The sequence below is a fragment of the Fukomys damarensis genome, unplaced genomic scaffold (genome assembly GCF_012274545.1).
Source record: "Fukomys damarensis isolate Sample0158 unplaced genomic scaffold, DMR_v1.0_HiC HiC_scaffold_13, whole genome shotgun sequence".
NCBI classification, from domain to species: domain Eukaryota; kingdom Metazoa; phylum Chordata; class Mammalia; order Rodentia; family Bathyergidae; genus Fukomys; species Fukomys damarensis.
The window spans coordinates 9726031-9753170 of NW_022900925.1; the positions used below are offsets into that span (position 1 = coordinate 9726031).

A 27140-nucleotide genomic window follows, 5' to 3' on the forward strand; every position below is an offset into this window, starting at 1 on the left:
CTGGGAGCCGGGGGGCGCCAGCTGGGGGGAGGGCGGTGTGGAACAGGTAGCCGGCCCTCCCAAGCGAGGCTGGACTTTTAACATTCGAGACCCTGCGAAAGAACGCAGACAGAACCAGACGTTTAGGCCTGCAGAGGCTGAGGAGCATTGCGCTGGACTAGTTTGCAAACGCAAGCTCGAGCCTGGGGGGCGGGAGGTGTGGGGCAGAGAGCCCTACTCGCCGCGCAAGCGCAAAGGGATGCTCTGGCGCGTGCGGTGGAGGGGGGCAGGCGCGAGCGTGTGGGAGTGCACGTGCGGGTCCCGCGTAGCTACCTCCTCCTTTCCCTCACCTCCTCCCCTCTCACTCTTCCCGTCGCTCTATCATATCCCTTCCCATTGGTTACTGGGATCCTAGCGTCAGCGACATCCGCTGCATCAGATTGGACAGAAGGAGAGTTAGGGTATCTGGCTCTTAAGTCTTGCTCTCCAGTTACTCTGGCAACCGGGCAAGTAAGCCCGGGGTGGGACTGGGAGTGGATCTGAGCGCCCCGCCTGGGTTCCGCCTCCCTCTAGAGCAACTCCAAGTCCATTTCTGTTGGGCCTCATTTCGCTGCCTCACCTCGGTTCTCCCTAGGTTCTCTGTGTCCGGGAACAAGACGTCCAGTTTTGACCTTCCCCCCATCGTCCCTCAGCGACCCCCCACCCTCTTCAACCCCCATCCCAAGACACAGACAACAGCCGTAGCAGACTTGAAGCAAATCTGCGTTGCTTAGTAACCAGCCCGTTAGTCCCCTCCCCACTATTTACCCTAGCCAGGAGAGGCGGAGACTGAGTCGTCCGCCCCATCCCCCACCAGAGGCCCTTCGCCCTCCCGCCCACAATTTCCTGCTTGGGAGCCCAAATGACTGGAAGTCAAAGGAGGCTATCAGCACACCTTTCCCTCTGCCCGGAGCGAGGGGCTTCAACCGCTTTTACGGCCACAACCTCTACCCAACCCGCAGGCCTCTCAGCTCTGGATATGCGTCTCGGCCACGCCATCTCGTGGCCACCACTGGGAAGGTTCGGCACGGAGAAGGGCCCGAGCTTGCCGAGGGATAGAAAACTGGAGATCAGAGCTCAGGCAGAACCAGGGATAAGAAAAGTTGGGCGAGGCCGAGTGAAGGAGGGTGCGGTGGGATGGGGGCCTACTGCTGAGGGTCTCGGGGATCCTGGTGGAAATTAGGACTGAGACTAAATACCTCACCTGTGAGAAGAACTGGCATACCCCTGTGTAACCACATCTGACCTCAGCAGGCCATTGCACTGACTCGTCTGCCAACTCTTAAAGTTTAGTCTTGCCCTTCAGTTAGGGACGTCCCGCCCCGCCCTACTAACAGGAAAGGGAATCCCAACCCAAGGGGGTCTGGGAGTCCTTTCAAGCGTTTAACATCTGGAACCCGAGATCTGTGCCTTAACAGTTCTTCCTCACCCCCGCCCTGCCTCGTCTTGGGGATCAGGATGTCTTGCGCTCCAGTCGTCTTCTCAGTACCTTTCTAGAGACCCAAACATCCTTCCCCAGCTCTACCGCTACTGCGACTCTGACGTCCCGCCCCCCTTGCTCGGAGATGTTTTCCCTCTTTTTGGACGCCCTAGCAGTTCCCCGTTACCTGTTTGTGGGAGGGTCCCATGTGTTCAGGCTCCCCAAAGTCTCCCGGGGGTCGAGCGGCCCCCCCGTCTCCCCGGCCGGGGCTGGGGGGGCCGCTCCGCCCAGTGGCGCAGTTGGATTTTCCAACACAAACACCCGCACCCCCAACCAGCTCTCCCAGCCCCGCCCCCTTATCGTGGTCCCGCCCCTCCCGCGCTGGGGCCCTCTCCGGCTCCGCCCCGCCTTTGGTCAGTCTAGCTCGTCCTGCACCGGTGCCAAGTAGGAGATCGGGAGCGATGGCGAGGTTCAGGTCGCAGTGTATGGGGTCCGACTCTGATCCCCGCCTTACAAATCCCTTTTCCATTCAGATCCCGCGCCCTTCCAAGTTAAGCCCCGCCCCGCCAGTTTAAACACTGCCCCGCGACTTGGCCACGCCCCCAATAGACCCACTGCCCTGCCCATTGGCTCAGGGCCGCGCCTTCTTTCCGCTTAAGGCCGCCCCACTTCCCTCGCAGCTCTGGGCTCAGCAGCAGCTCATCGGTAGTTCCAGTCTTATGTGTGTCCCAGGCTTCTTTCTCTCCCTAATCATCACCATTTCACTAAAAGACTTGGGGCTTGTGGTCACAGGTGTTTTAATGTCCCCAACCCCCAATATAACTCTTCCAACGTTATGTAACGTTCAGTTATGGCTATCACCACTGGGCATCACAAGCCTAAATGAGATCCAGTCTTAGTCCAAAGAGCCTTAGCTCCTAGAGTCCCTGACTCTCCCTCAAGCAAAGAAGAAAAGGAGGCCTCCTCAGTTGTCCAGGCTCATGAGTAGAGCAGTACCCCTCTTGATCCAGTGATCAGATGCCATAGCCCCAGAACGGAGGTCAATGCCGATGACAAAGGAGGATCGATCTGCGCTGCCTGCCCGGTTGGGATAGTAATAGCAAGGACACGAGTACATGCCTGGAGGAAAGGAGAGGAAAAGAAGTCAGACTCCTTCAGCCTCTTGGAGAGCAAGGAAGGAACAGGTGAGGATTAGAGCAGGGAACAGGTTAAGATCTAAAAAGGGACCAGGTGTGATGGTGCATGCCTATAATCCCAGCACTCAGGAGGCTGAAGCAGAAAGGTCACTGCGAGTTCCAGGCCAGCCTGGACTACATAGTGAATTTGAGGCCAGGCTGGCTATGTAGCAAGACCTTGTCTCAAAAAAAAAAAAAAAAAAATCCAAGCAAAGGATAAGACAAGTATTCTAGGGGAGCTGTCCCACCCTTGGCACTCTTTTTGCGGCTCTCTGCAGGACGAAAGTGAATGGTGGGCATGAGACAGACCAGTTGCATGGGCTCTGCCTCCACCAAGCAGGAGTTCTTCCGGTCCCAGCCAGCACCTTCCAGGTATAGGCCCCGAACCCAAACACCATCCTGAAGAGAGATGGGGACAAGTTTGGGGAAGCCTAGGCCCTAAGTTGCCACCACCCTTGATCTAACTTCTGTTCTCTCTTCTTTTCCAATTATGTTCCACTTTTGCTCCCACCACCCTCCTTCACCAGATCCTCTTTTGCTCAGATCCCCAAGTTCATACAGCTTCTACCTTTGGTGGATACACTAGGTTGCTATCATCCACAGTGGAAACAATAAACTCCCAGGAGAGGCTGTCCACTGAAATCTGGGGATTGAAGATGAAAATAAGGGAGGCCTCCAAAGTTGAGAGCTGATGTATGTCCTCGGCCTCCCAGCCTCTTCCCAAATTCCACATCACTCACATTGTTTTGGCGAGCTGAAGACTGCAATACGGCAGTGAGGAATCCGGTGGGAAAGGTGAAGCCAGAGAGCCAGAAGATCACAGGAGGCCGGGCTCGACTGGCCCACAGCTCAAACTGCTCCACACGCATGGCCAGGTCCCGGGTCCATGAAGCCAGTGGCTTCTGAGAGGGATATGCCTGGGAGAGGAGGCAGTGTGTGTGTTCATTTGTTTCATCATGCAGTCCGATCCACAGCTGCTATGGGAAACAGAGCGCAAACAGTGGTATAATCTTACCTTTCCCCAGAGTGGAGGAACATGGGCATCAAAGATGCAATTGAAAATCTCTTCCAGGCTGGTCGACATGACAATGAGGCCCTGGATGCCCTTCTCGAGGTCTGTCAGTGACAACCTGAGCGGGATGAAATGGGTGGGACGTTGGAGACGGCACGGCACTGACTGGGAGGACCATCACAGCCAGGGTGAAGCCCTTGCCCCTGCCCCCTCCCACATTCTGCAGAGCCCCTCTCAGTCTCACAGGATTGTCTCCATCAGCTTGTTGTATCTTTGGATCTCCTGCAGGAGGACCACATTGAGGGGGGAGGGATCGAGAGCCAGCAGTTTTCGGGTCCCCTCATAATCAATCATCTCAGGGATTTGCTGCTTCACATCAGCAGCCAGTTCAAGAACCTGAGGAAGTGGAGGCGCTGAGTGCAGCTGTCTCTTTCTGAACACTTCCCCTCCCCCGGCATGTGTCAGTTCTCACCTTCTCTTCACGGCTCTGGCCCCCAGCCCTGGTAGGTGTGATCTGAGGTTGCAGGGAAAGCAGAGTCTCAAATAGAGTTCGTGCCTCAGTTATCTGAGAGGCCACATCAGCATTGGGGTGCTGGCCAAAGGCCTCAGGGGGGTCCATGCTGGGCAACAAGCTGATATATTCCTTGTAAGAGGCCAGGCTCCCATCCTTGGGGATAAAGTAAGTCTCCAGTGCTGACAACCTGGGGAGAACAGCATAACTGTCACCATATAGCAGGGACACAAGCTTCAATTCCAGGGCAAGACCCCAAACTCTATGTATGTTCTATTTAGGATGACCTGTCTCTTGCTCCCCCTCCCAGTCTCCCAATCTGTCTTCTCTCTCCCTCATATTCTCTCCTCAAATACGTCCCTATCTCCAATCCTGCAACCTGCTTTGTTTGTGTCCTCTGATGCCTCACCGGTAGGAAGGAGTTGACAGAGCCTGGTCACAGAAATAGTCATTGATGTAGGTGGTGAGCAGGCGCCTGTCCCAGTCATCAGTGACATGTCCACCGTAGTTTACGCCAGCAATGAGGTACTTCAGTGCATCCCAGGCAGTCTCTTCATACTCATCCAGATAGAGGCTCAGCAGGTTCTCCGATACCTGTGCATGATCCCCACCCGCATCCCAGCCCCCACAGTTACAGTTGCACTCTTGCTGATTGGCATTTCTCCCAGGGGCTTTCTGTCAGCCAATATTCCTGCAGGGGAATCAAGGGGCAGGTAGCGCAGGGAGAGAAGGCTGGGATGAGGGACCCTGGTCAGTACAAACCTCAAAGTCTGAGTCATTGAAGCCATAGATAATGTTCCAGCCAAGCTGCAGGAACTTTTTGCGTTCAAGTAATATAGAATGGAAGAAACAGAGCGCAAACAGCAGCTTCTTATATTTGGCAGGTTTGGAGCAGCGGGTAAACTGTGGTTCTGACATCAGTTGGTAAAGACGCGTCATGTTGGCCTTTAGGCCCTGGGGAAAATAAAGTACAGAGGTGGGGTGATGTGCATCATGCTCAGCCCTGCCAGATCACAACCACAAATAGTTGTGGAGGTTGTTCACTGCACAAAGGTAACGTCTGAAGGGGTGAATGAAGGCTGAAATCTAGCCCTTGATCTTATGTGGAGATGTGTACTTATTTACAAGGATGGGTTCTCCACATTTAAAAAAAAAAAAAAAGATTACAGGCGTGGGCATTTTGCTCAGTGGTGTAGCATTTGCCTAGCATGTATGAGGCCCTGGGTTCCATCTCCAGCACAGTAAATAAGTAAATAAATAAATAGAATAAAATTGCACCCCTACTTCATACTTATAAACATCAATTCCAAAGTGACTGAAAAACCTAAATGTGAATGTCAAAATTATGCTTTTTGTGGGGAAGACAAGCATAGATGAATATTGTAATAATCTTGGAGGAAAAAAGGATTTTTTGACCAAGAAAGGAATGCAAAACATTTTTAAAAGCTAAATTAAAATTCATAAAATTATTCTGGGTGGGGGATTTAGCTCAGTGGTGCTGCACCCGCCTTGTGGGTGCAAGGTCCTAAGTTCGATCCTGGGTACTGAAAAAAACATTAAGAATTTCTATTCACTAGAAATAGAGAGAAAAAAAAGGCAAACCACAAAACATGTCACTGACGAAGGATTAGGATCTAGAAATAAGAACTATGAAAGGTGAGGAACAGCACAGAGAAGTCTCAAGCGCATAATATTCAGTGGGAAAAGCAAGTTGTGGAGAAATGTATAGCAATACAGACTTCTGGGTCAAAATGATAAGGAAAATGACAAAACATTCAAATAGCGGCTTCAGAGTGTGGAGGGTAGGGAATGAGATCAATGAGACTGGGAGGAGCTATACCAGTACTTTAAAGAAACCGCTAACATTCTGCTTCCCTAAACAATGATGGGGCTGGGGTGCAGCTCAGCGGCAGAGCATGTGCTTAACATGTACAAGGCTCTGGATTTGTTGCCCAGCACACTACATACTACACACACACACACACACACACACACACACACACACATACACACACAGTATGCAAGTACTATATTCATTGAATCATGATCCTTTGTGTCTTGCATATATTTTCTAAGTATTTGTATTAAGTAGATATAAGTATTACCTATTTAATATATTAATAGATATATTAATTTATAAGATATAATAGATATCTAATGTAATATATACCTAAGGTAGTGCATATATATATATATGGTAGATAGCAAGGAGCAATCCAGAAACACTCCAGGACTTTAAACTGATAACTAGCTGTGCTTCCTAGGACTTTTTTCCTTCCCCTTCAGTGCTGGGGGTGGAACCTTGAGTCTGGCACAGCCTACGGCTCTGCTTAGCTCACTACTAAGGCCCCCCCACCCCCAGGCCCTATACTTTCTTACCTGAAGAAAAGCTCAAATGAACTTCTGTCCCCTTAACTGACAATCTTTAACTATCTGGGATGCTCTTGTATAATTTTGTCAGTTACAAAAATTGACCTTTTCATTTTTGCAGTACCAGGAATCAAACTCAGAACCTTGCACTTGCAAGGCAGGTGTGGTGCCATTGAGCTAAATCCTGAGCCCCCATTTTTTGTTTTGGTTTTGTTTAAAAATTGACCTTTCACAGGACAAAATTGTGATACTTGATCCTTGAATGGATCTGGGAGGGGGGCATCTACAAAGGGTATTTTGGGTCATTTGGCAATTGGAATATGTATAATAGATTAGATTAAAAGTGTAGATTTGATGTTAAATTTATTGAAGTTGGTGAGTGGTTTGCAATTATATACAACACCCTGTTTTCAGTATTGAACTCTTTACACTGAAATACACAGAAGAAATTAGTGGTAAAAGGCCATGATACTTACAACGCACTCTAATGTGGTTCAGAAAAAAACTGTGAGCACCCACACCCATGCTTGTGGCCAGAGAGAAACCAGTGAAATAGGAAGGGGGGGCAAAACATTAACAAAAGATGAATCTGGGTAAATTGCGGGAGTGGGTTCTCCTTTTTTATTGTACTGGGGATTGAACTTAGGACCTTTGCACTGAGCCACATTCCGAGTTATTTCTTAAATTTATTTTTTATTTTGAGTAAGGGTAATCACTAACTCCCTACATTGTCCTGGCTAGGTGGGAGGCTACAGCAGGAGGGTTACTTAGTGACTTAGTGAGACGCTGCCTCAAGAAAGGGGATGGGGATGCAGTTTATGTAGAGGCCCCAGGTTCACCACAGCACTGAAAACAAAAGTTTTCTGTTATGCCGGTGACAGATTTCCAGATTGTTTGATATTTTTAAAAAAAGAAATAAAGAATACTTTTATTGGCTGAAATAATGAAGGTAAAAAGCAATCAACTCTGAACTTTTTATATTAAAAAAAGGGTAGGGCCAGTAACAAAAATGGGATGCAGAGATAATTGGTGGTGGAAGAACAGACAGTTTGTTCTAAGGGCCTGGGTTTTAGGGCAATAGAATGCCAAGAAGTGCCTTAAAGATGACAATTCATATCTGGAACTGAGCTTGGTACTAGAGCAGAGATGGGGGATTGGAGTTGAAACCACAAGGACAGTTTCTCCATAAACGTGTGAAAGAAGGAAATGTAGAATGGGAAAAGTTGGTGGTCAAAGAATAAGTCTTGAGATACAACCATAGATGAAGAGGAGAAAGAAACACAAAGGTAAATGATGCATCCATTGTGAGAAAGAAGCCAGGCAGAGTGGTATACACTTGTAATCTGAGCACTCTGGAGGCTGAGGCAGGAGGATTTGCAACTTTGATCCCAACCTAAGCAATTTAGCAACTTAGTGAGACCGTGTCTCAAAAAGAAAATAAAAATAATAATAAACGGCCAGGGATGTAGCTCAGTGTGAAGGTCCTGGTTCACTCCCCAGTGCCACTAGCAAAAAGGGAGAAAGGAGTGTTGAGTCAGGAGACAGGAAAGGGAGAAGTCACTGTGTCCACCACCCCAGGCTGGCCAAGGAGGGTTAGGGTGATGATAGGGGCCCAAACATCATTTGCATGGCACTTATTTGTTGAGTACCTATTTGTCACTGAGCTTTGCACACAGTGTGAAAAAAAAGATCTTAAAAGCAACAAAAAGCTTTCAAAATAGCTTGAGTAGGGGGATATATGGGTGGGATGTAGGGACACGAGCAGATTTTAAAGGATCAGTATCACTGTATTTAATAATGACCTTGTGATATCACAAATAAATTCCCCCCCATCTTCTTTCTTTCTTTCTTTTGGTACCGGGGCTCAAACTCAGGACTTTGCACCTGTGAGGCAGGCGGGAGAACCACTGAGCTAAATAAATCCCCAGCCCTCTTTCTTTCTTTTTGAGACAAGGTCTCAAAATGTAGTTCAACCGGACCTGGAACTCACTATGTAGCCCAGGCTGGCCTCAGACTCACAGCAATCCTCCTGCCTCAACCTCCTGAGTGTTGGGATTACAGGCGTGTGTCTCACATCCAGCCAAATAAAACTTTCAGACGAGTTCAGGTGCATTCAAGGTGGTATGGCTGTAGACTTAGCCAAATAAAACTTTCAAGAGAGCAGGAGGAAAGGAGAGAGAATGAGGCTGGGGTCCAGGAAGTGTGACTTTAGGGAGATAATGTAAGGAAATGGGAGGCAAAAAATTTCCTTGGTGTAAAAGAATGAATTTGAGAGCTCAACTACCACCTTGTGGTTTGGGATTGTTCACTCTTTCTGGTCTTCAGTTTCTGATCTGTAAAACGGGATAACAGTTCTTATCTAATGGGGTGTGTGTTTGTGTGTGTGAAATCAATTAATAAATGTAATGAACTTAAAACAGTGGTTGGCAAATAATAATCACTCAAGAGCAGGGCATGGTGCTACATGCCTGTAATACCAGCATTTAGGAGGCTGAGGCAGGAGGTTCACCACAAGTTCCAGGCCAATCTGGCCTACACAGAGAGTAGAAGGCAAGCCTGAAATACCTAGGGAGACCTTGTCTCAAAAAAAGGAAAATCACTCAAGAAATGTTAGATACTGGGCTAGGGATGTAGCTCGGGGACAAAGTGCCTACCTAGCACATCTGAGGCCCTGGTGATCCCCAACACTATAAATACACACACACACACACACACACACACACACACGCTCATGCGTGTGCACAAAAAGCTTAGATATTGCCTTTATATTCTAGGAGTTTGGCACAAAGAAAAGAGAAATGAAGTGGAATTTTGGAGAGAAAAATACATTCAAAGTTGCGTAGTTTTTAAGGTTAAGGCCTCTCTCTGTCTTGATATGGTGGTGCATGCCTATATACTCAGGAGGCTGAGGCAGAAAGATCTTAAATTCCAGGCCAGCCTAGGTACATAGCAGACTCTGCCTCAAAAAACAAAACAAAACACCTGTCAGATGTGGTGGTACATGCCTGAAATCCCAGCACTTGGAAGGCTGAGACAGGAAGATCGTCATGAGTTGGAGGCCAGCCTGGGCTACATAGTGAGTTTAGGCCAGCTTGAACTATATAGTGAGACTCTGTCTCAAAAAACAAACAAACAAACAAACAACTTCTCTCTCATTCTAGCAGGAGGAAAATCAGACCAGGGGTCAGATGACTCCGCTGATGCCAGATTTCTATAGACACCCATACCTTTGGCGGTTCTGTGGTCATCTTGATGCTGGCCTGCAGGATTGAGATAGGGAAGTCGGGGTGGGGGCTAGAGCTGAGCCAGAGGCGGAAGGAAGGGTGAGGGTCCTCCACCTGTAGTTGCTCCACCAACTTGTCCAAGTTGGGCATCCAAGACAGGGACAGATGGCAGTTTGCCAGGAATACCCAATGTCCTGCAAAAGAGAAGCCAGGGACAGCAGAAATCACTCCCTAACCCCACCTGTCCCCACACTTTCCGGAGCGGAAGGACACTACTATCCCAGTAGGCATCTGGAAGTGACAGAGGGGACAGTGCCCTTTGCTCAAGTCTGTCACTCCTTGGGCCTTCTGGAAAAGTGGGAGCCATGGTCATCTAGGGATGGAGGTGGGTGCAAAGGAGTAGACAGACACTGACCCTTAGCCACACCATCTCTGAGGAGTCGAGCAGCAATGGGGGCCTGCCCCTGGCCAAGGGAGAGGGCGTGGAAGCGCTGGGCCATGCCTGTGTGCTCTGCCAGCTGGAGCAGGGCACTGGTGGGGTCCACGCCAGGGGACAGGATGAATATGAGTGGGGTTTGTGGCGTTGAGTCCTCCATCACCTGGAAGCAAGGCGACACCTTAGGCAGAAGCCAGGGAGAAGTCTGTAGCAGAGCATAGGAGGCAGGAAGTCTCCTGTGTGCAGGAGGCAGGACCACTGACCAGCTTCATGTTTAGCACGGGTGGCTCAATGAAGCGGGAGCCAAGATTGGAGACGATGAAAGAGGTCACACAGAATGACACCCGGTCCTGACGCAGGGAGCGCACAATCAGCATCCGTTGCATTTCATTGCAGGCATTTTCCCACTCACCTGGGCATGAGGAGAGTAATGGCAGGGAGAATAAGTCTGGAAGAGCCAGGGATCAAACAAAGGGAACCTGGCAGAGACTGCAGCCAGCCTGGGGAGCTTAGGAGAAGGGTGAAGAATGAAGGGGCTGGAACCCAGGCTGGAGGAGAAAGACATGGGGGGAGGGGGCTCCAGGGCCCAGGCACCTGGCAACATGGCCTTCTCTGGGGCGGCGTTGGTGTACCACATGTGCCAGTCCCGGGGGTACTGCTCGAAGGAGTTCATGAGCCCATGGAAGTTGGTCAGTTTGTCCAGCTCTGTGATGTTATCCCAATAGGCATCTGCTAGCCAACTAGTGCACGGGTTGTCCATCTGACCCTCCCGATCCAGGACCTGGGTGGACAGCAGAGGGAGGCAGAAAGACAGACAGACAGACAGACAGGAATGCCTCGAAAAAAGTCACTGACTTTGAATGTTCCCAGCACAAAGAAATAACAAATGTCTGAATCGATGAATATGCCACTTACCTTTAACTGATGATTCCGTGCTGTATTATATATGCACCAGTGTCACATTTCAGGTCACTGTACTCCACAAATGTGTGCAGTTACTATGCTGGGGATTGAAACTAGGGCCCTGCACATACTAAGCAAACATTCTACCACTGAACTACATTCCCAACCCAAACTGTACACTTTAAAAACATTTTTTTAAACAGGTTCTTATTAAATTGCTAAGTTGCCCTGGCTGGGCTTGAACTTGCAATGCACCTGCCTCAGCCTCCCAGAGGCCTGGGATTATAGATGTGCATAACCTCTCCCAGCTTTTTTCCCTTTCCTTCCTTTCTCTCTCTCCCTCCCTCCCTTCCTTCTTTTTGGGGGTAAGAAAGCCAAGATAGTCTTGGATGAAACAAAATGAAGACAAAGACGAATCCAGGAATCCAAGAAGGACTGAATCCACCTTTTCTGCAGAATAAATTGGAGAGTGGAGCACTGCAGGGGCCAGACTGGTACTCGCGCTACTGGGAGCTATCCGTTGATCTTTAGGAAGCTTGCGCCCTCTGGTGGACCTTTGGTAATAATGCCTCCACCCCAATGACTGGAACCTCACCCGGTTCGGTTTATTCATCCTCTTTTACAAACAAACAAACAAATAAAATTTTTGCAGTGTTCACAAATGCTAGGCAAGTACTTTGTAACTGATCTACATGCCCAGCCCATAAGTTTTGTTTTGTTTTTAAGATGGGGGATTCGTTTTTTTTTGAGGGAGCGCAGTTTGAGAGGAGACAAGGTCTCACTATGTTGTTTAGGCTGGCCTTGAACTTACTATGTAGTCCAGGCTGGTCTCAAGCTCAAGGCAACTTTCCTGCCTCAGCCTCCCTAGTGCTGGGATTATAGGTATGTGCCACCACACCTAGCAGCCTCTGGGATTTTTAACAAATACAGTGTTTATTGTTTATGAACTATGTGTTTTATTTTATTTTATTTTTCTTAGTACCAGGAATGGAACTAAGGACTTTGAGCCTGCCAGGCAGGCAAGGTGCCACTGAGCTACATCCCCATCCCTGATTATGTGTTTTAAATGTTTGGGATGCATCGCTGAAAAAATTGGACAAATATTCCTCTTCCCTTGAGGAGCTTATTTTCCAACATGGAATTATGAACCTATGGGTAAATTATGGACATAACAAATACAAGTAAATAAATTATCTAGTACATTAAAGATGGTAGTGTTGTAGAAAAATAGAATAAGCTAAGGAAGGTAACAAGATTAAGAGTGCTGGGAGGTAGGGTGAGGCATTGAATAAAATCAAAGGCTGGGGGTGTAGTTCTGTGGCAGAGCATTTGCCTAGCATGTCAAGGCCCTCACTAGCATGAAAAGGAAGAAGAGGAAGAGGAAGAGGAAGGGAGGAGGGGAAGAGGAGAAGATAAAGGAGGCTCCCTGAGATGAGGCTCAAAGGAGGTGGGAGAGGAAAGGTCACACCTGGGGGTTGTCCAGTGTGGGGCACAGCCGGGACCCAGGCTCTACAGTGAGCCTGGCTAGAACATCTGAGGAGGCGGTGGGGCCTGTGGGGCTGGAGCAGTATGAGGGGCTGGGCAGAGGGCGACGATGCCGGTGATGGGGACTCCTGTCAAATGGTGTCCCCATGAAAGGGCCCTCTCCGTGGCTGAAGTGAAAGTTTAGGTGCTGGGGGCCCCTGGAAAGCTGTTACTGAAAATGCAGGTGAGAGAGGAACTAAAGGTGGCTGAAGGATTAAAACTGCTGTCCTGCAGAGAGGGGGTGCAGCTTCAAGGCCCATTTGAAGCCCATAAGGATGTAAAAGGAGTCCTGTGGGTCGGCACAAGTATGCTTTTCCCCAGCTGCCTAAACCACACGGGGTCAGAGGGAAAGAAGAGCTGGACCTAGCAGAGCTGTCATTCTGCCAAGCAGATGTGACACAGAGAGCAAGGGGAAACAGAGTGGAGGTGCCCACAGGCAGAGACTGTGATGGTGACCATGCAATTCAGGCCGGGAAAAGAGTGGCTTCAGATGCAGCAAAAAGGTGGCAAAATCACAGCCACCCGAGGGTCACAGGTAAGCAGTGCTCCAACACTCAGCCAGCTCCACATGCCAGGGGCACAGGGCAGCCACTGCCACTGCCACAGCCCCAGGCAGCTCACAGTGCTCTTGCTCCTGGCCTGGTTTTTCTCAGTTCATTCACTGAAGATTTGGGCCTGACCTCCAGGGTCCAGGGTCTTTGTCACACATGACCGCATCCCCAACCTTGACCACCCATGGCGGGCTGTGCGTGCTGGCCAACTCACCACACCCCCACGCAGAAAGAAGTTGTACTCGTCCATGTTGAGCTTGCCAGAGGTCTCCAGGATCTTGGCGCACATATGAAAACTGAAGAGCAGTTTGTGGCATTCAAAAAGGGTGCGGCAGGTGTACCTGGGAGAGGGGACATGAAGGATGGAGGAGGTGGGTGAGGCTGACAGCATGCCCAGCACAGATGTTCACTGGGTGAAGAGCCTCACACAGGGTAAGGTCTTAGTCAGCATCTAGTCTGAAAACCTCCAGGGACTCAGGGGTCCTGAGCAGACTTTCCCAGAGTTCACTGGTAAGTAGGCATTCAACCCCATTAAGGAATGAAACATTAGCAGTACGGGGTGGCACACTCCTTTAATCCCAGCACTCTGGGAGGCTGAGACATGAGGATTGCAAGTTCCACCCCAGCTTGTTTCAAAAAATTTTAAAGGGCTGCATCAAAAAAGATGTAGCTCAGTATGAAGGCCCTGGATTTCATCTCTAGTACTGAAGAAAAATAAATGAGAGAGAGAGAGAGAGAGAGAGAAAACACTGTCAGTGTTTCTGCAAATATTTATTTGCCAACTGTGTTGGCAGGGCGTCTGACACAAAGATGAGTAAGAGGTAATCTCTGTCCTTGAGGAAAGGAAGTCAGGCAAGGAAGGGAGGCCTTGTACTCTGACACAGACACACAGGTGCTGGGTTGTGACGTAAATTACGATAGGGTGTGATGAGTCATACAAAGAGGTGGCCATGTTGTCAAGGCAGGGGTGCCCAGCTTTGCCTCGTGGAAGCGTCTCAGAGGCTTTCCCCAAAGTGCAGTGGTGCTATTGGGCGGTGTGGGAAGAGCAGAGGGGTGAGTGCTCCAGGGAGGGCTCAGAGCATGCATAAAAGTCACGGGGGAAGAGTCAAGGGGAAGAGCTGGGCTCAGGGCTCATGTCTGTAATTCATCCTAGCAGTTGGGAGGCTGTGGCAAGAAGATCACCATAAATTTAAGGCCAACCTGGGCTACATATGAGACCCAAGAGTCAAAGAGAAGAAGAGGCAGTACTGCCCAGTCAGCTGGGGAACAGGGGTTCCTGGGGGCCACTGGAGAGGAGACAACCACTGAAGGGTTTAAACCAAGAATGACAGGGTCGGATCATATATTTGAAGGCTCACAAACTGAAAGGCAGGATGACCTGTCAGGGGCCTCTGCGCAGTTCAGAAAGACCGTGAAGACCTGCATGGAGGCCCAGCTGAAGCAGTCAGCGGAGAGAGGGGAGGGGGCAGTTTACAGAAATATTCATGAGTATAGATCTGGTGACTTGTCTGAGAGGGAAGAGTCAAGGGTAACTTCTGGTTCCCAGCTTGGGTGGTGGGTGTTGGTGCCACTCAGAGGTGAAGATCCTAGTGGAAGAGGGAAGATTGAGTTTGGTCTGAAACAGGTTGAATTTGAGGACTCTGGGATGTCAAGGAAGAGAAGTCAAGTATTTTGCTGCTTTTTGTTTGTTTGTTTGTTTTTGTTTTTTGAGACAGGGTCTCACTATGTAGTTGAGACTGACTTGGAACTCACTATGTAGCCCCGGCTGGTCTCAAACTCACAGTGATCCTCCTGCCTCAGCCTCCCGAGTGCTGGGATTATAGGGGTGCGCCACCACGCCCTTACTTTGCTGCTTTAAATGGGATCTAAAGACCAGGAGCAGCAGCTCTCCTCGGAGCTTTTTAGAGATGCACAATCTCAGGCCTCACCCAGACAATTTGAATCCCAATCTGTATTTTAACAAAACTTGTAGTGTTGGTTTTTGTTGTTGTTGTTTTGAGACAGGGTCTTGCTGTGTAGTTCAGACCAGCCTTGAACTCTCTCTGTAGTCCAGACTGGCCTTGAACTGGTGGCAGCTCTCTTGCCCCAGCCTCCAGAGTGCTGGGATATCAGGCAACCACTTCACCCAGCCCCAGTGCTTTATGTACACATTGACATCTGAAAGTGCTAAAATCATTCAATGCACAAAAGAGAGCTATGGATATAAAACGGAATCAGCAGCCCGTCGGTGATGGTTAAACCAAGAGAATGACTTCCCAGGATGATGTAAGGAGAGGAGAGTACTCGGCCAAGGACAGCAGGATGAAGTGCTATGCGTGAAGTAGCCAGAGGAGAAGATCAGAGCCCACCATTTCGCCCCTTGCCTAGCACACATGAAGATCTCGAACCTGTACACAGCATAGGTGTGGTAGTCATTCAGGTAGTCAATGCGATCCTCCAGCTTATTGCTGCGATGGCTCTTGTCAATGCTGAGGATGAAGAGGCTGATGTAGGCATCCAGTGAGAACTGGTACATGGGATCAATGCAGCCCATGTCATTGAGCACGAAGAACAGTACTGATGCACGCTGGGCACATGGGCGGTAAGCCTGTGGAGGGGTGGAGGGGGAAGAATGAGGGCCACAGAGGGGCAAGACACAGCAGGGCCTTGGACAAGGGGCCTCCGAGCTGCTTCTTGTTGGCTGGCGAGGAACTGGGCTGGAAGGGCGCAAGAGCTCACCTCACGGGCCATGTCAATGTTGATCTCTGTGGTCTCACTGGTCTCCAGCTGCTCAGTCACCTCACTGGCAGTTATCTTGGATGTCTGCAGGGTGTTCACCAGCTGCACATCATCTAGCAGGGAGCCTGTGGCCTCATTCAGCAGCCTGGGGATGGGGAACCAAGGAAGCACATGCATCAAGGGGTTCAGGGTATGGGGCTGGAAGGATGGACTCACTGGCCCCTGGAATGCTGGCTGTGCCTATGGGTAGACCGGAAAGATGCCAGGAGAGAACAGGACAATGGGACGGTGGGTAGGTGGAGGCAAAGTCTCACCGGAGGATCTCGTCCTCCAGTTCCTTGAGCTTCCTCTTGCCAGCAGCAATATTGATGACCAGTGAATCCTTCTGTTCCTCCAGCTCAGGCCGTTCCTTCCGTACCACAATGCCCAGCAGTTGGGCTTCCAGGCCCTGGAAGCACCAGAACTTAGGGTAAGGATCTCATTCTTGCAACCTTCACCCCTGCCATCCTCTTACACCTCCCCACTCCAAGACCCTCATCCTCAGTTGTCCAACTCAAGCTTAGCTTTTCTTCCAAACTCTACAGCCTCTCCTGCCTCACCCAAGCTCAGCCCAGGCATCAGCTCTTATCCACCTGTTCTTTAACAGCAAAGTTTACAATGGTGGTCTTGGCTGAGGTCTCTGGGCTGTAGTGGGGATTGGAGAGCTTGGTGGTGATATAGAAACGAAAATTGGTGTTATATTCCACCTCCTTGTCTCCAATGTGCATCAGCAGCTGGCCACCTGCATCCACAAAAGGACAAAGGTCAAGGGTATATGACCAACTGTGGGCTTACCCATTCCCCAATGGCATCTAGAGTAGTGATTCATTATGCCCTAAAGGCCTAGGTCAGTAAGTAGAAGACACAGCCAAAGAGCCTCCCTTCCTCCCTGGTGTCCTGGTTAGCTGGCCTCTGGGACTTGTCCCACAATCCAAATCCACAGCAAACCCAGGTGCTGACCAATATGAGCCACAGACTTGTTGAGCACAGGGTTGAGTGTGGGGTCCAGATATTCCTGCACATTCTGGAGCAGCACTGGGTATCCGAACTGGACGGCCTGTTCTAGGATTCGAAGGTAATCGCTCATCTGCAGGTCAATGATCTTCAGGCCCTAGAGAGCAAGGGAGAAGATGGAAGAAACACCAGGAGACAATGGCCAAGTGTAAGACCTCAAGAAGAGACTGGGCTTGGGAGGAGATTCTATTGGGGCTGCCCAACCAGGCGCCCAGCCTTATACCTGGTTTCCTTCCATGCTCTTGATCCATCTCTGGGCCTGGGCCTGAGGGTCAATCATGAGGGCCCACCTGAAGGGGGAGGCATCAATTGGAAAACAGGCTCTGCTCCTCCTTGACCTCCCATTCCCTGCAGCATCCTTACCTGTTGCCACGGGTGACAATTATGCCATTTTCAGTGGAGAAGGCATCTGAAGGCAACCCCTGGATATTCCAGTCCCGAACTCTGGTAGGATTGGACAGGAAATTATCAATGGTGAAGTGAGGTGAGCAAGGAACCTGAAGCTCCCGGATCTGGGGAGAGAAGGATCCCAAATTTTAGCTTGAGTTCAGTAGCCTTGTCTCTCCTCTTCTCTATGTCTCTGAATATTCCCCAACCCTCTAGCCCCAATCCTGTTTTACAGCTCACCCTAAGAACACTTATCATACCTGGACCTCCATCTCACCTCTCACCTCTCCTGTGTTTGTGTGCGTGTGTGTGTGTGTGTGTGTGTGTGTGTGTGTGTGTGTGACAGAAACTCTCTGTGTAGCCCAGGCTGGCCTTGAACTTGTGATCCTCCTGCCCCAGCCTCCCAAGTGCTGGGATTACAGGTGTTCACTACCACATCCTGCTCCCATCTCACCTTCCTGATCCAGATTTGGTTGACAATCTCATCCCGGTAGTTGGTCAAGAAGGGTCCCATGTAGGACAGGAAGGCAGCTGCCAGAAGACAGTCTCCTACCAGGTAGCCAAGATCCTCCTCCAGGCCCTGGTGACAGGGAAGAAGCTGCCTGGGCTCCAGTCCTTCGGGAGACACTTGGAATGCTTTTGAAGGTGCTTTCCTCTGGACACATCAGATCAAAGAAATTCTTTCCTCCTCCTAAGCCTTTGTGCTCTGGCAACCTGGTTCTAATTACTTTTTTTTTTTTTTCTAATTACTTTTGAGTTCCATACCTCTGGCAGCAATGTTTACCCTCTGGTGATAAGGCCAACCCTTTCGGAGCCAGGAGCTCACTGAGGTGGAGACAAGATGGCCCATGTCTGTTGTCTGTCAGGTTGGCAGCTGTAGCAAGAGCCCGTGTGTGTGCTTCCCAGCCCCACCCAAACACAGAAGGGCCCCCAAGGGCCTTTGCATCCACATTCTCGCCAAATGCATTCCAGACACCCAGGTTCCACGTTGTCCCTCAGTGGGAAGGGGAAGCATCTTTGAGATGGGCAGGTGGAGTAGTGTGGGGTGATGGCCCCCTGCAGATCTCACCTTTACGGTCTCCTCCCATCGGGCCTTCTCGCCAGCTAAGCCCGACACCAGCATCCCAGCTCGCTCCAGCTTCAGCTGCATTTCTTCAGACTTCTTGCGGAGCTCTTCCTTTTGTGCCAGCTTCTCATCATACTGCTTCTTCAACATCTCCAGTTTTTCCGCCACCTGGGAGGAATCAATGACAGAGAATAGAAGGCAGGGGTCCAGGGAAGATTGTTCTGGATCAAATCATGACTCTCTATAACCTTGGGACTCTCTCTCCCTCTCCTTTTCGCTCCTCCCCCACCTTTATTTTTTTGAGATAGGGTCTTGCTATGAGCTCAAGCTGGCTTTCAACTCACTATGTAGTCAAGGATGACCTGGAACTCACTATGTAGCCCAGTAGGCTGGTCTTAAACTCACAGTAATCCTCCTGCCTCAGCCTCCTCAGTTCTGGGATCACAGACGTGTGCCACCATATTTGGCTGTTTCTTTCATGCCAAAGCAGGAAGATAAAAAACTCAAGCCCAGCTGTGCGTGGTGGTACATGGCTATAATCTTAGCACTCAGGAGGCTGAGGCAGGAGGATCACTATGTAGCCTGGGGTACATAGGGAAACTGTCTCAAAAAACAAAAAACGAAAGAAACAAACAAAAAAACCTCAAGCCCATCCTGGACAACTTAGCAAGACCCTGTCTCAAAATAAAAGCAATAAAATAGGGATGGAGAGGCAGCTCAGTGTGAAGCCCCTGGATTCAGTCCTCAGTACTGAAGGAAAAAAAAAAAAAAAAGGTAGAGGACAGGGACCTCTTGAAGCAACAGACCTCTAGCCCACATTTCCACAGCTAGTCCCATTCCATGCAGACTTCTATTTAACCTTTTTCTTTTACATTTTTTTTCAGATAGTTATCTCCATATCACTGAATAACATGCTTGTGCCACTACATTTAAAATATATGAATCTTTTTCCTGTTCAGTTCAGTTCTGCCCTGGGTTCAACACCACCCCTGGAATGATTATATATGAATCATTCTGTAGTTTTACTTTTTCTTTTTTTTTTTTTTTTTTTTTTTTTTTTTTTTTTTTCCTTTTGCTACTGGGAATTGAGCTTGGGACCTTGCACTTGCAAGGCAGGTGGCAGAACCACTGAGCTAAATTTAGCTATTTCGGTTAAAAAACTATCATGAAAATTTGTAAGCCTAGAACTACCCTTCAGCTAGATTTAATAGTTGTAACCATACTGCCTAAATTTATCTCATTTATGAGAGGGTTATTTGCCAAAATATCTGAAGTTAGATTACAAATTCATGAAATTTCAAACCTAAATACTTCTTTTCCTATCTCTAGAAAAAGAAAGGACATGTTCTTCATTAACCATGATTGTACCTAATAAAATCTTTGTCATATTTTAGAAAATAAATTTCACTATTTGTCTGTTTCTTTGTTTTTGTTTTTGTTTTGCTTGAGGCTTTCTATCTAGGGTCTTTCTATCTAGCCCAGGCTAACCTTGAACTTACAGCAATCGTCCTGCCTCACCCTTCCAAGTGGTGGGATTAGAGGCTGTACGTGGCCAGCTTCTTTGTTTTGAATCGTGAATACATTCACACAAATCAAAATTCAAAAGGAAGAAAAGTATATACAACATAGGATGTCTTCCTGCTATTCCTGACTCAGCTTTACCCCTGCCTTTGTTTCTTGCATAGCTTTCTAGAAAATTCTGCACACAGACTAGGGACTCTCTAGTTGATAGAAAAAGGAAGTATAAGCACTAAGAGAACAGTGGAGTTGTTCACTACCAAATCCTTAGGCCCAGAATAATGCCAGCATGCAAACACTTTTTGAGTGATTTTTTTTTTTTTAACAGCACTGTGGATCAAACCCAGAGCATTACACATGCTAAGCAAGTGCTGTACAACTGAGCTACACCTTGGCCCCAATCAATAAATGTTTAAATAAAAATTGGCAGTTAGAGACTACAACACTGGTCTGTATCTGGTCTGTTCTTCTTTTTAGCACTTTACTAGTTTTAAGTTTTTTGGGGGGGGGATTTTTTTTTTTTTTTTTGCAATGATGGGAGTAGATGGGTGTAGGCCTCACACCTGTGGGGCTACCCATGAGCTGCACCCCCAGCACATTCATTAGGTTTTCAATTCTGAAATAAATGCCTTTTATTTGTTTTGTTTTCACATTGATGAGAATCCACCCAAGGCCTAGCATATAGTAGACAAGCACTCTACCACTGAGCTACATCCCCGGCCCTGCCTCATTGTTTCTAACCATTCCAAAATAATCTTGTGACTGAACCGTATTTTATTGGACAAGTCTGCTATAGACAGACGGTTGTGGTTTTCCAACATTCTGCTGTTATTCTCCATGTTCTAATGAGTATCTTTATATACACATAAGCACACTGTATTATAGTCATACTGCTATTTCTCTTTTTCTTTTAATTCCATTTATCTTGTGAATAGAGATTTAAAAATTCAAAAGGCATGGAAGCATGAAACCATGAAAAATCTTCCTCCCAACCCCATTCCTAGGTTCTACCTACCCCGCTCCTTTCTCTTAGAGGCATCCAATGTTACCTGTTGAATCTCCTTCCAGAAATATTCTACACTGCTGTTTTCTGGTGTATTAATTGTAGATTATTCTACTCACTATATGTTCTGACAGATGAAGATTTAATTTCTTTATACCTCTGCATCACCACCCCTATCTATTAACACTTTAGCTACTTTTATTGGTATAAATAACATAAAACCTCATTTGACCAGACTGGGGGCGCCACTCAGTGGTAACTCATGCGCTTAGCAAGCACAAGGGCCGGGGTTCAAAGCTTAGCACCACAAAACAATAAACAACTCATTCACTTTATTCTGTCTACTATGGGGGCATTGGCTGTTTTTTTCCTCCTTATCCCCTACACCTACTTTCTCAGCTATACTTTTATTTTTACCCTGTCAAAGTTGCTAACATTTACACTTAGAGGCCACAATTAATCCTCTGTGCTTTGCTTCAAGGATGGTTAAAAAGGTTGACCGTCACCAGCAGCATTGACCTTAACATGACCAGATGGTGAGCACGCTGGGGCACATTGGGGTAGGTCAAGCACATGATGCACCAGTTGTTAAATATGTTATCCTTGGTTGTGTTCTTTCAGAAATTCTCAATGTTTGGATTGCTACCAATTAGATTTAGTTTGCTTTTTAAATTCTTTTCTGTAACCTGAATTATCTCTGCCTTTCCCTCCTCTGGAACCAAGTTTTGTGATAATTTTTTATCTTGGCATTCACTTCCGGACAGGTGGCCTTTTTAGATTTGTGTGGCTGATTTATAACCATGTAGACTGCGTGATCACATGTCACCTTGACCTTGGCAGGTGACACAGGTGACTGGCTGCTTCTACAGAGGCAGCACAATTTGAAACAGGAAGCTTCAAGGAAACTGGGCTTGGGCCACTCTGACTTTGACAAAGGGGAAATGTAGGCCATAAAGGTGACCTTAACAAAGGGCTGGGAGAGCTCAGGACAAGGGCTACTAGAGCTTACAACACAGAAACAACCTGCCCCAATATTACTGGCTAGGCAAAAGTGGAGTAGGTTGCTTTTAGGTGATGATAGACAGAATGTTAATTTTCTACTTTTATACTACAAGGCAGTCGGTTTTTGTAAAGCAGGTTTTTGCTTTAAACAGTTACTGTCAGGCCTAGGTAGACAGATTGCACTACAACAACTGTCTCATTATCCAATTTTCTGAGAGGAAGGGGAGACTAAGGTGGCAACTGCAGTTAAAATTCTTCAGTCCTGTGGCTCATCCACAGGTTTATGGACTGAAAGTGTTCCACCCTGGCTGGGATCCAAGGTAATACAGTTAGGGTAGCTGGGCCTGCAGGTATGATCTGTGCCTGGAAGGAACATGCCTCAGCAACTCAGCAGCTCAGATATGGAGGGAAGCAGTGTCTTAGGACACAAACGAATGGCAGATGACTTGTCTCACAAGGCCATGGGGTACAGGCTTCACAGCATCAACAGTTGCTCCATTCAGGAATCTGCTAAAGGTAATTAACATAAGTATGGAGTCAAGATGAACATCTTCCCTGTGAGGCAGCTGGCATAGGCCTCAGCTTCCAACAAGAGAGGCAGTAATATTATCCACTATGGCACAGACTGACTGCGCCTGACCACAAGGCAGGGAACCTAGAGCTCAAAGGAGAAAACTAAACTTGAGGTGATATCTATCTATCTATCTATAGACATATCTATATATCTACGTATTATTTTAATATAATTTTATCTGCAAATCATGTATGCCTTATTAACTTCTTGAGGTTTGTTGTTTTTTTTTTTTTTTTTTTTTTTTTTTTATTCTCCAATGATGCTCACCAGAGACTTGATTTTGAACTAAAATGGCCTTTGAGGTTCTAAAGGAACTACATCCACTTCCAGGGAGAGACAGTCCTGGAAATAGCTTAGGGAAACAGCACTGACCCACCCGCAGAACCCCTGCTGTGGCCTCACTATTTGTGCTTACACCCCAGTATTCATAAGTCAAAATTTAATCCTCAGCACAGTGCTTTGCTAGGTGATTAGGTCACGAATGGGATTAGTGCTCTTAAAAAAGAGGCCTGAGGGAGCTTGTTCAGCCTTTGCCGGGTGTGGATACCTAGAGGGCACCATCTATGAGGATGGGGCCCTTAGCGGATGGGAGATCCACTGGGGCCTTGATTTTGGACTTCTTGACCTCCAGAACTATAAGAAATAAATTTTTTTGTTATAAATCGCCCAATGTTTTGTGATAGCAGCTCAAAAAGTTTAAAGTAACCCTTCATCTGCAGAACAAGAGCAGGGAAGATGGTCTGAGGACTTTAACTTAAGAATGTTGGATTTTAGATTTTTTAACTCACAAAGGCAGGATCATTTGATTTCAGATTTTCATTTCTCTGGACTATAGTTTACAAAGGCTTTTCATTTGTGAGATTTAATTTCTCCCTGGAAATTATATTCTGTATGTCAGTACCATGGCAGCAATTTTTAAAAATTATTTTATTTTTTTGGTTTTTTTGAGACAGAGTCTCACTATGTAGCTGAGACTGATCTGGAATTCACTATGTAGCCCAGGATGGTCTTGAACTCACAGCAAACCTCCTGTCTCAGCCTCCCGAGTGCTGGGATTACAGGTGTATGCCACCATGCCCTGCTATCCATGGTAGCAATTTAATGCCATCTTGGTTTTTTTTTTTTTTTTTTTTTTTTTTTTTTTTTTTTTTTTTTTTTTTTTTTTTTTTTTTTTTTTTTTTTTTTTTTTTTTTTTTTTTTTTTTTTTTTTTTTTTTTTTTTTTTTTTTTTTTTTTTTTTTTTTTTTTTTTTTTTTTTTTTTTTTTTTTTTTTTTTTTTTTTTTTTTTTTTTTTTTTTTTTTTTTTTTTTTTTTTTTTTTTTTTTTTTTTTTTTTTTTTTTTTTTTTTTTTTTTTTTTTTTTTTTTTTTTTTTTTTTTTTTTGCTACTGAACCCATGGCCTCCACACTGAGCTACATCCCCATCCCTTTTTATTTTTTGAGACAGCTTCTCACTAAATTCCCACTAAATTGGTAAATTGTTCAGGTTGGACTTGAAATTGTGATCCTTCTGCCTCCCAGAGTGCTGAGATTATAAGTGTGCACCACTATACCTGGCTTAATGATGTCATTTAGTCACACTGAATGATCTCTGGTATGCTATGTCAAACAATGTGACAAAATATGATTTTGGATGAGAAAATAAAAAAGTGAATTTTCAACTATGGGGTTATAGCTGCCTTGAAGCAGATTAAGGTTGTATTCTGACCCATTTCAGAGTCTTCTGGGGCAATCTCTAAGTCAGTGGTTCATAATATTTGCTATATATCAGAATAGGACCTAGGAAAAAAATATTTTTAAGGCTCCAAACAAATAAATAGTGTCTGGAACAATCTACTAACACTTCACAATGAGATGCTACATAGTAGGCTCTGGGCTCTAGTAGTGTATAGTGCTTTCCCATTTCTGATTGGCTCTAACAGGGATGGTCTTAAGATGCTGATTCCCAAGCTCTACCAAGGATTTGTATTCAGCATTAGCATAGTCTTAGTTCTGAGGTTCTGTTAGAAGATACATTTGGCTCTTTAACTTTATAGCCTTTAACAGTAAAAAGGGAGACATTTTGGTTCCCCATCAGCTTACTTTTATTTTCTTGAGCCAGAGTCTCCCTACAATATGGCACAAGCTGGCCTCAAGCCATTCAACTGAAGAAACCTCCTTCCTCAGCTTTCCAAGAAACAGAGACTTCAGACACAGGCCACTGCACCTGCCTCTCCCTTTGCTTACTCTCATCAGTTAGGGGATCTCAAGGATATGAAGCTCCTCCAAGAGGCTTAACATGATGTGCTCTTTTCCTAGTGAATGCCTTGTTGGCAGCCAATCCCCACCCCGTCCCATTTTTCACATGTAAAGGGAACAACGCCTAATTATTCGGTCCTGAATATGAGTCATCTGGGTGAGAATCTTCTCCAAATGGCAGTGGCAGCAGGATGGCACAGAGGAGGAGCATGTGCATACAGACGCCCGCTCACCAGACCTGCTTGGGTTCTCTGCACAGGCAGAATTGGAAGAGGCCCCCAGGACAACCCTACTTCAGACAGTAAAGATGCCTGCAGCAGGAAAAGACAGGGATGAAACAGGGCCGGGTGGCATGGGGTCAGAAACATGGGGCCCAGCCCTAGCTATGTCAGTAACTAGCCAATGACCTTGGCAAGTTACTTAATCTCACTGCACTGTGGGCTTCTTTTCTAATTTGAGAAAGTTGGATCTGGACAACTTCTATCAGTTGGTTTCAGGTAAAACATTTTGAAACTGTATGACCAGCTTCAACTACACAAAAAATTTAAATGTCTATGTAAAGATAGCATCAACAAAGTTAGAAAACTTTGAAGATCAAAAGATTGGGAAAAATAAGTCCATCAAAAGGGGACCAGTTAATGGTCATTAACTGGTCCCCTTTTGAAAAGAAACAGACACATATGCTGACATGAAACAATCTTTGGTTCCTAGATACTTAAAATAGATGCACAGCACCTGCCTGGCAAGCATGCGGTCCTGAGTTCGATTCCTAGTACCAAAAAGTAAAATAAAATAGAAGGCGCTAAACAGTATGTGTAATGTAAAAAATAAAATATGTATATTTATTTACTTATATAAGCATAGACCACCTTTGGATGAATACAGACAAATTTATTAAAGTTGCTTGCTTTCGTGGAGGGAAGCTGGGTGCTAGAAAGCAGAAGATGGGAAGGTCTTTAGTGGGTCATCCTTTGTACCTTCTGAATTGCAAACCATGTGACTGCGTTACCTTAGGGCAGTGGCAGCAAACCTATGACATTTGTGCCACAGCAGGCTGTTTGTATCATTGAAAGCTCTAAAAGGTTCACCATCACTGCTTCAGGACACATGACCTATTCAATGGAATGATAGACTGGAAGGATGAATTCTTTTGATAATAGCACCTGGTCATTCTGTGTGGTCTGGGAGTTACTTGTGTGTGCATCTTGTCAGAAGTCACCCTATCAGGCATCTAACCTGCCATGGTAATTAACCCCCTCAGCCTTCAGGACAGCTCCATCCCCACCCAAGCACACACACAGTGTGGCTCACAGCAGTGATGCTGACCCTCTTGACCCACGCAAAGGCCCATTTGCCACACACATTCCACCCATTGGTATCCCAGGGACCATCTCCAAAGGCTGTGACAGAGGTCACCCGCTCCAAGTCCGTCTCTGGAAGGGCTCCGGGTGACAGTGTCCTTTGAACCTCTGAGTGTTTTCAAGCCTTTGCTATTAGCTTGGCTTGCTGAGACAGAGGCAGCCCTATATAAACAGGACTGAGTGGGAAGGGAACAGGACTGAGGTAATGTAGGATGGTTGAGAAGGAAATGGAATTAGAGGAAGGGACATTGATGGCAACAAAGCATCTGAGAAACCAAAGCAAGGGACCACTATGGAAAAGCGAGGAGTGACGCTCACCTCCCGCAGCTTTTCCTGGGCTTCGGCGAGGGCTGCTTGCTTTTCCTGAAGCTGGGCCAGGGCAGCATTCATTCGAGCACGCTTGGGCTCCACCACTCGATACAGACGCCCATACAGCTGTAGGGAGACAGTCAGGCCCCATCAGCCCACCCTCCTCATGCCTGGGGAGACTTCCCTCACACCTGGTTCTGTGCTCCCCAGCTCTCTCTCTCACCCTCCCTCACTGCCCCACCCAGCCCAGGCACCACTTACCTCCATGGCCCGCACCCACATGCAGAGAGACTTGGCAGCCAGGGAGACGCGGCCTATGATATCAGGTTGGAAGTCTGGCTGGGCACAGTAGGCTCCAATCTTCTTCAGTACCTTATCCGAGATGTTATCTTTATCAAAGTGGATTAGTGACTTGATGAAGTTCTGTTCCCCTGTGGGATGACAAATACAGGCCTCAGGCAAAGGACTAACCCCATTCTCCTTGTCCAGGTTCACTGCCAAAAATTGCTTACAGCCAAATATTTCCTGGGCTTACTTCCCAAAGTGAACACACCAGACCTCATCCCTACTTCCATCCTCTGACCTTGTTTCCTTTCCTAGTTAACTTCTCATCCCCGGGGCATCCAGCCTATTTTCTATCACTTACCTTTAACACTCAGCCAAACCTCACTACTCACCATTCTTTCCATATGCTTCACACTTCTTCTAGGGCAGGGGCTGCCAAACTACAGCTGGCAGCCTACACTCTACCATGGGAGCCCAAAGTGGAG

The 27140-nt window shown here is 47.2% G+C and overlaps 1 protein-coding gene across 8 annotated transcripts in view; it reads right to left on the minus strand.

Moving 5' to 3' along the window:
* Nucleotides 1–1870: 1870 nt before the first annotated feature.
* Nucleotides 1871–27140, minus strand: part of Dnah2 (dynein axonemal heavy chain 2) — a 100717-nt gene continuing 75447 nt past the window's right edge. For all 8 annotated transcript variants that reach the window (XM_010614897.2, XM_019206161.2, XM_019206162.2 and 5 more), the window contains 25 exons: nt 26632–26801; nt 26380–26496; nt 18372–18536; nt 17757–17882; nt 17279–17427; nt 17139–17205; nt 16862–17012; nt 16495–16643; nt 16177–16310; nt 15863–16007; nt 15532–15731; nt 13359–13485; nt 10761–10947; nt 10430–10578; nt 10146–10329; nt 9734–9924; nt 4899–5090; nt 4546–4730; nt 4098–4326; nt 3870–4021; nt 3629–3743; nt 3354–3530; nt 3182–3256; nt 2862–3012; nt 1871–2557 (listed from right to left, as the gene is read on the minus strand). In XM_010614897.2, the coding sequence (XP_010613199.1) occupies nt 2403–2557; nt 2862–3012; nt 3182–3256; nt 3354–3530; nt 3629–3743; nt 3870–4021; nt 4098–4326; nt 4546–4730; nt 4899–5090; nt 9734–9924; nt 10146–10329; nt 10430–10578; nt 10761–10947; nt 13359–13485; nt 15532–15731; nt 15863–16007; nt 16177–16310; nt 16495–16643; nt 16862–17012; nt 17139–17205; nt 17279–17427; nt 17757–17882; nt 18372–18536; nt 26380–26496; nt 26632–26801 (3842 nt within the window). In that variant the 3' untranslated portion in view covers nt 1871–2402. The remainder of the gene's footprint in view (nt 2558–2861; nt 3013–3181; nt 3257–3353; nt 3531–3628; nt 3744–3869; nt 4022–4097; nt 4327–4545; nt 4731–4898; nt 5091–9733; nt 9925–10145; nt 10330–10429; nt 10579–10760; nt 10948–13358; nt 13486–15531; nt 15732–15862; nt 16008–16176; nt 16311–16494; nt 16644–16861; nt 17013–17138; nt 17206–17278; nt 17428–17756; nt 17883–18371; nt 18537–26379; nt 26497–26631; nt 26802–27140) is intronic.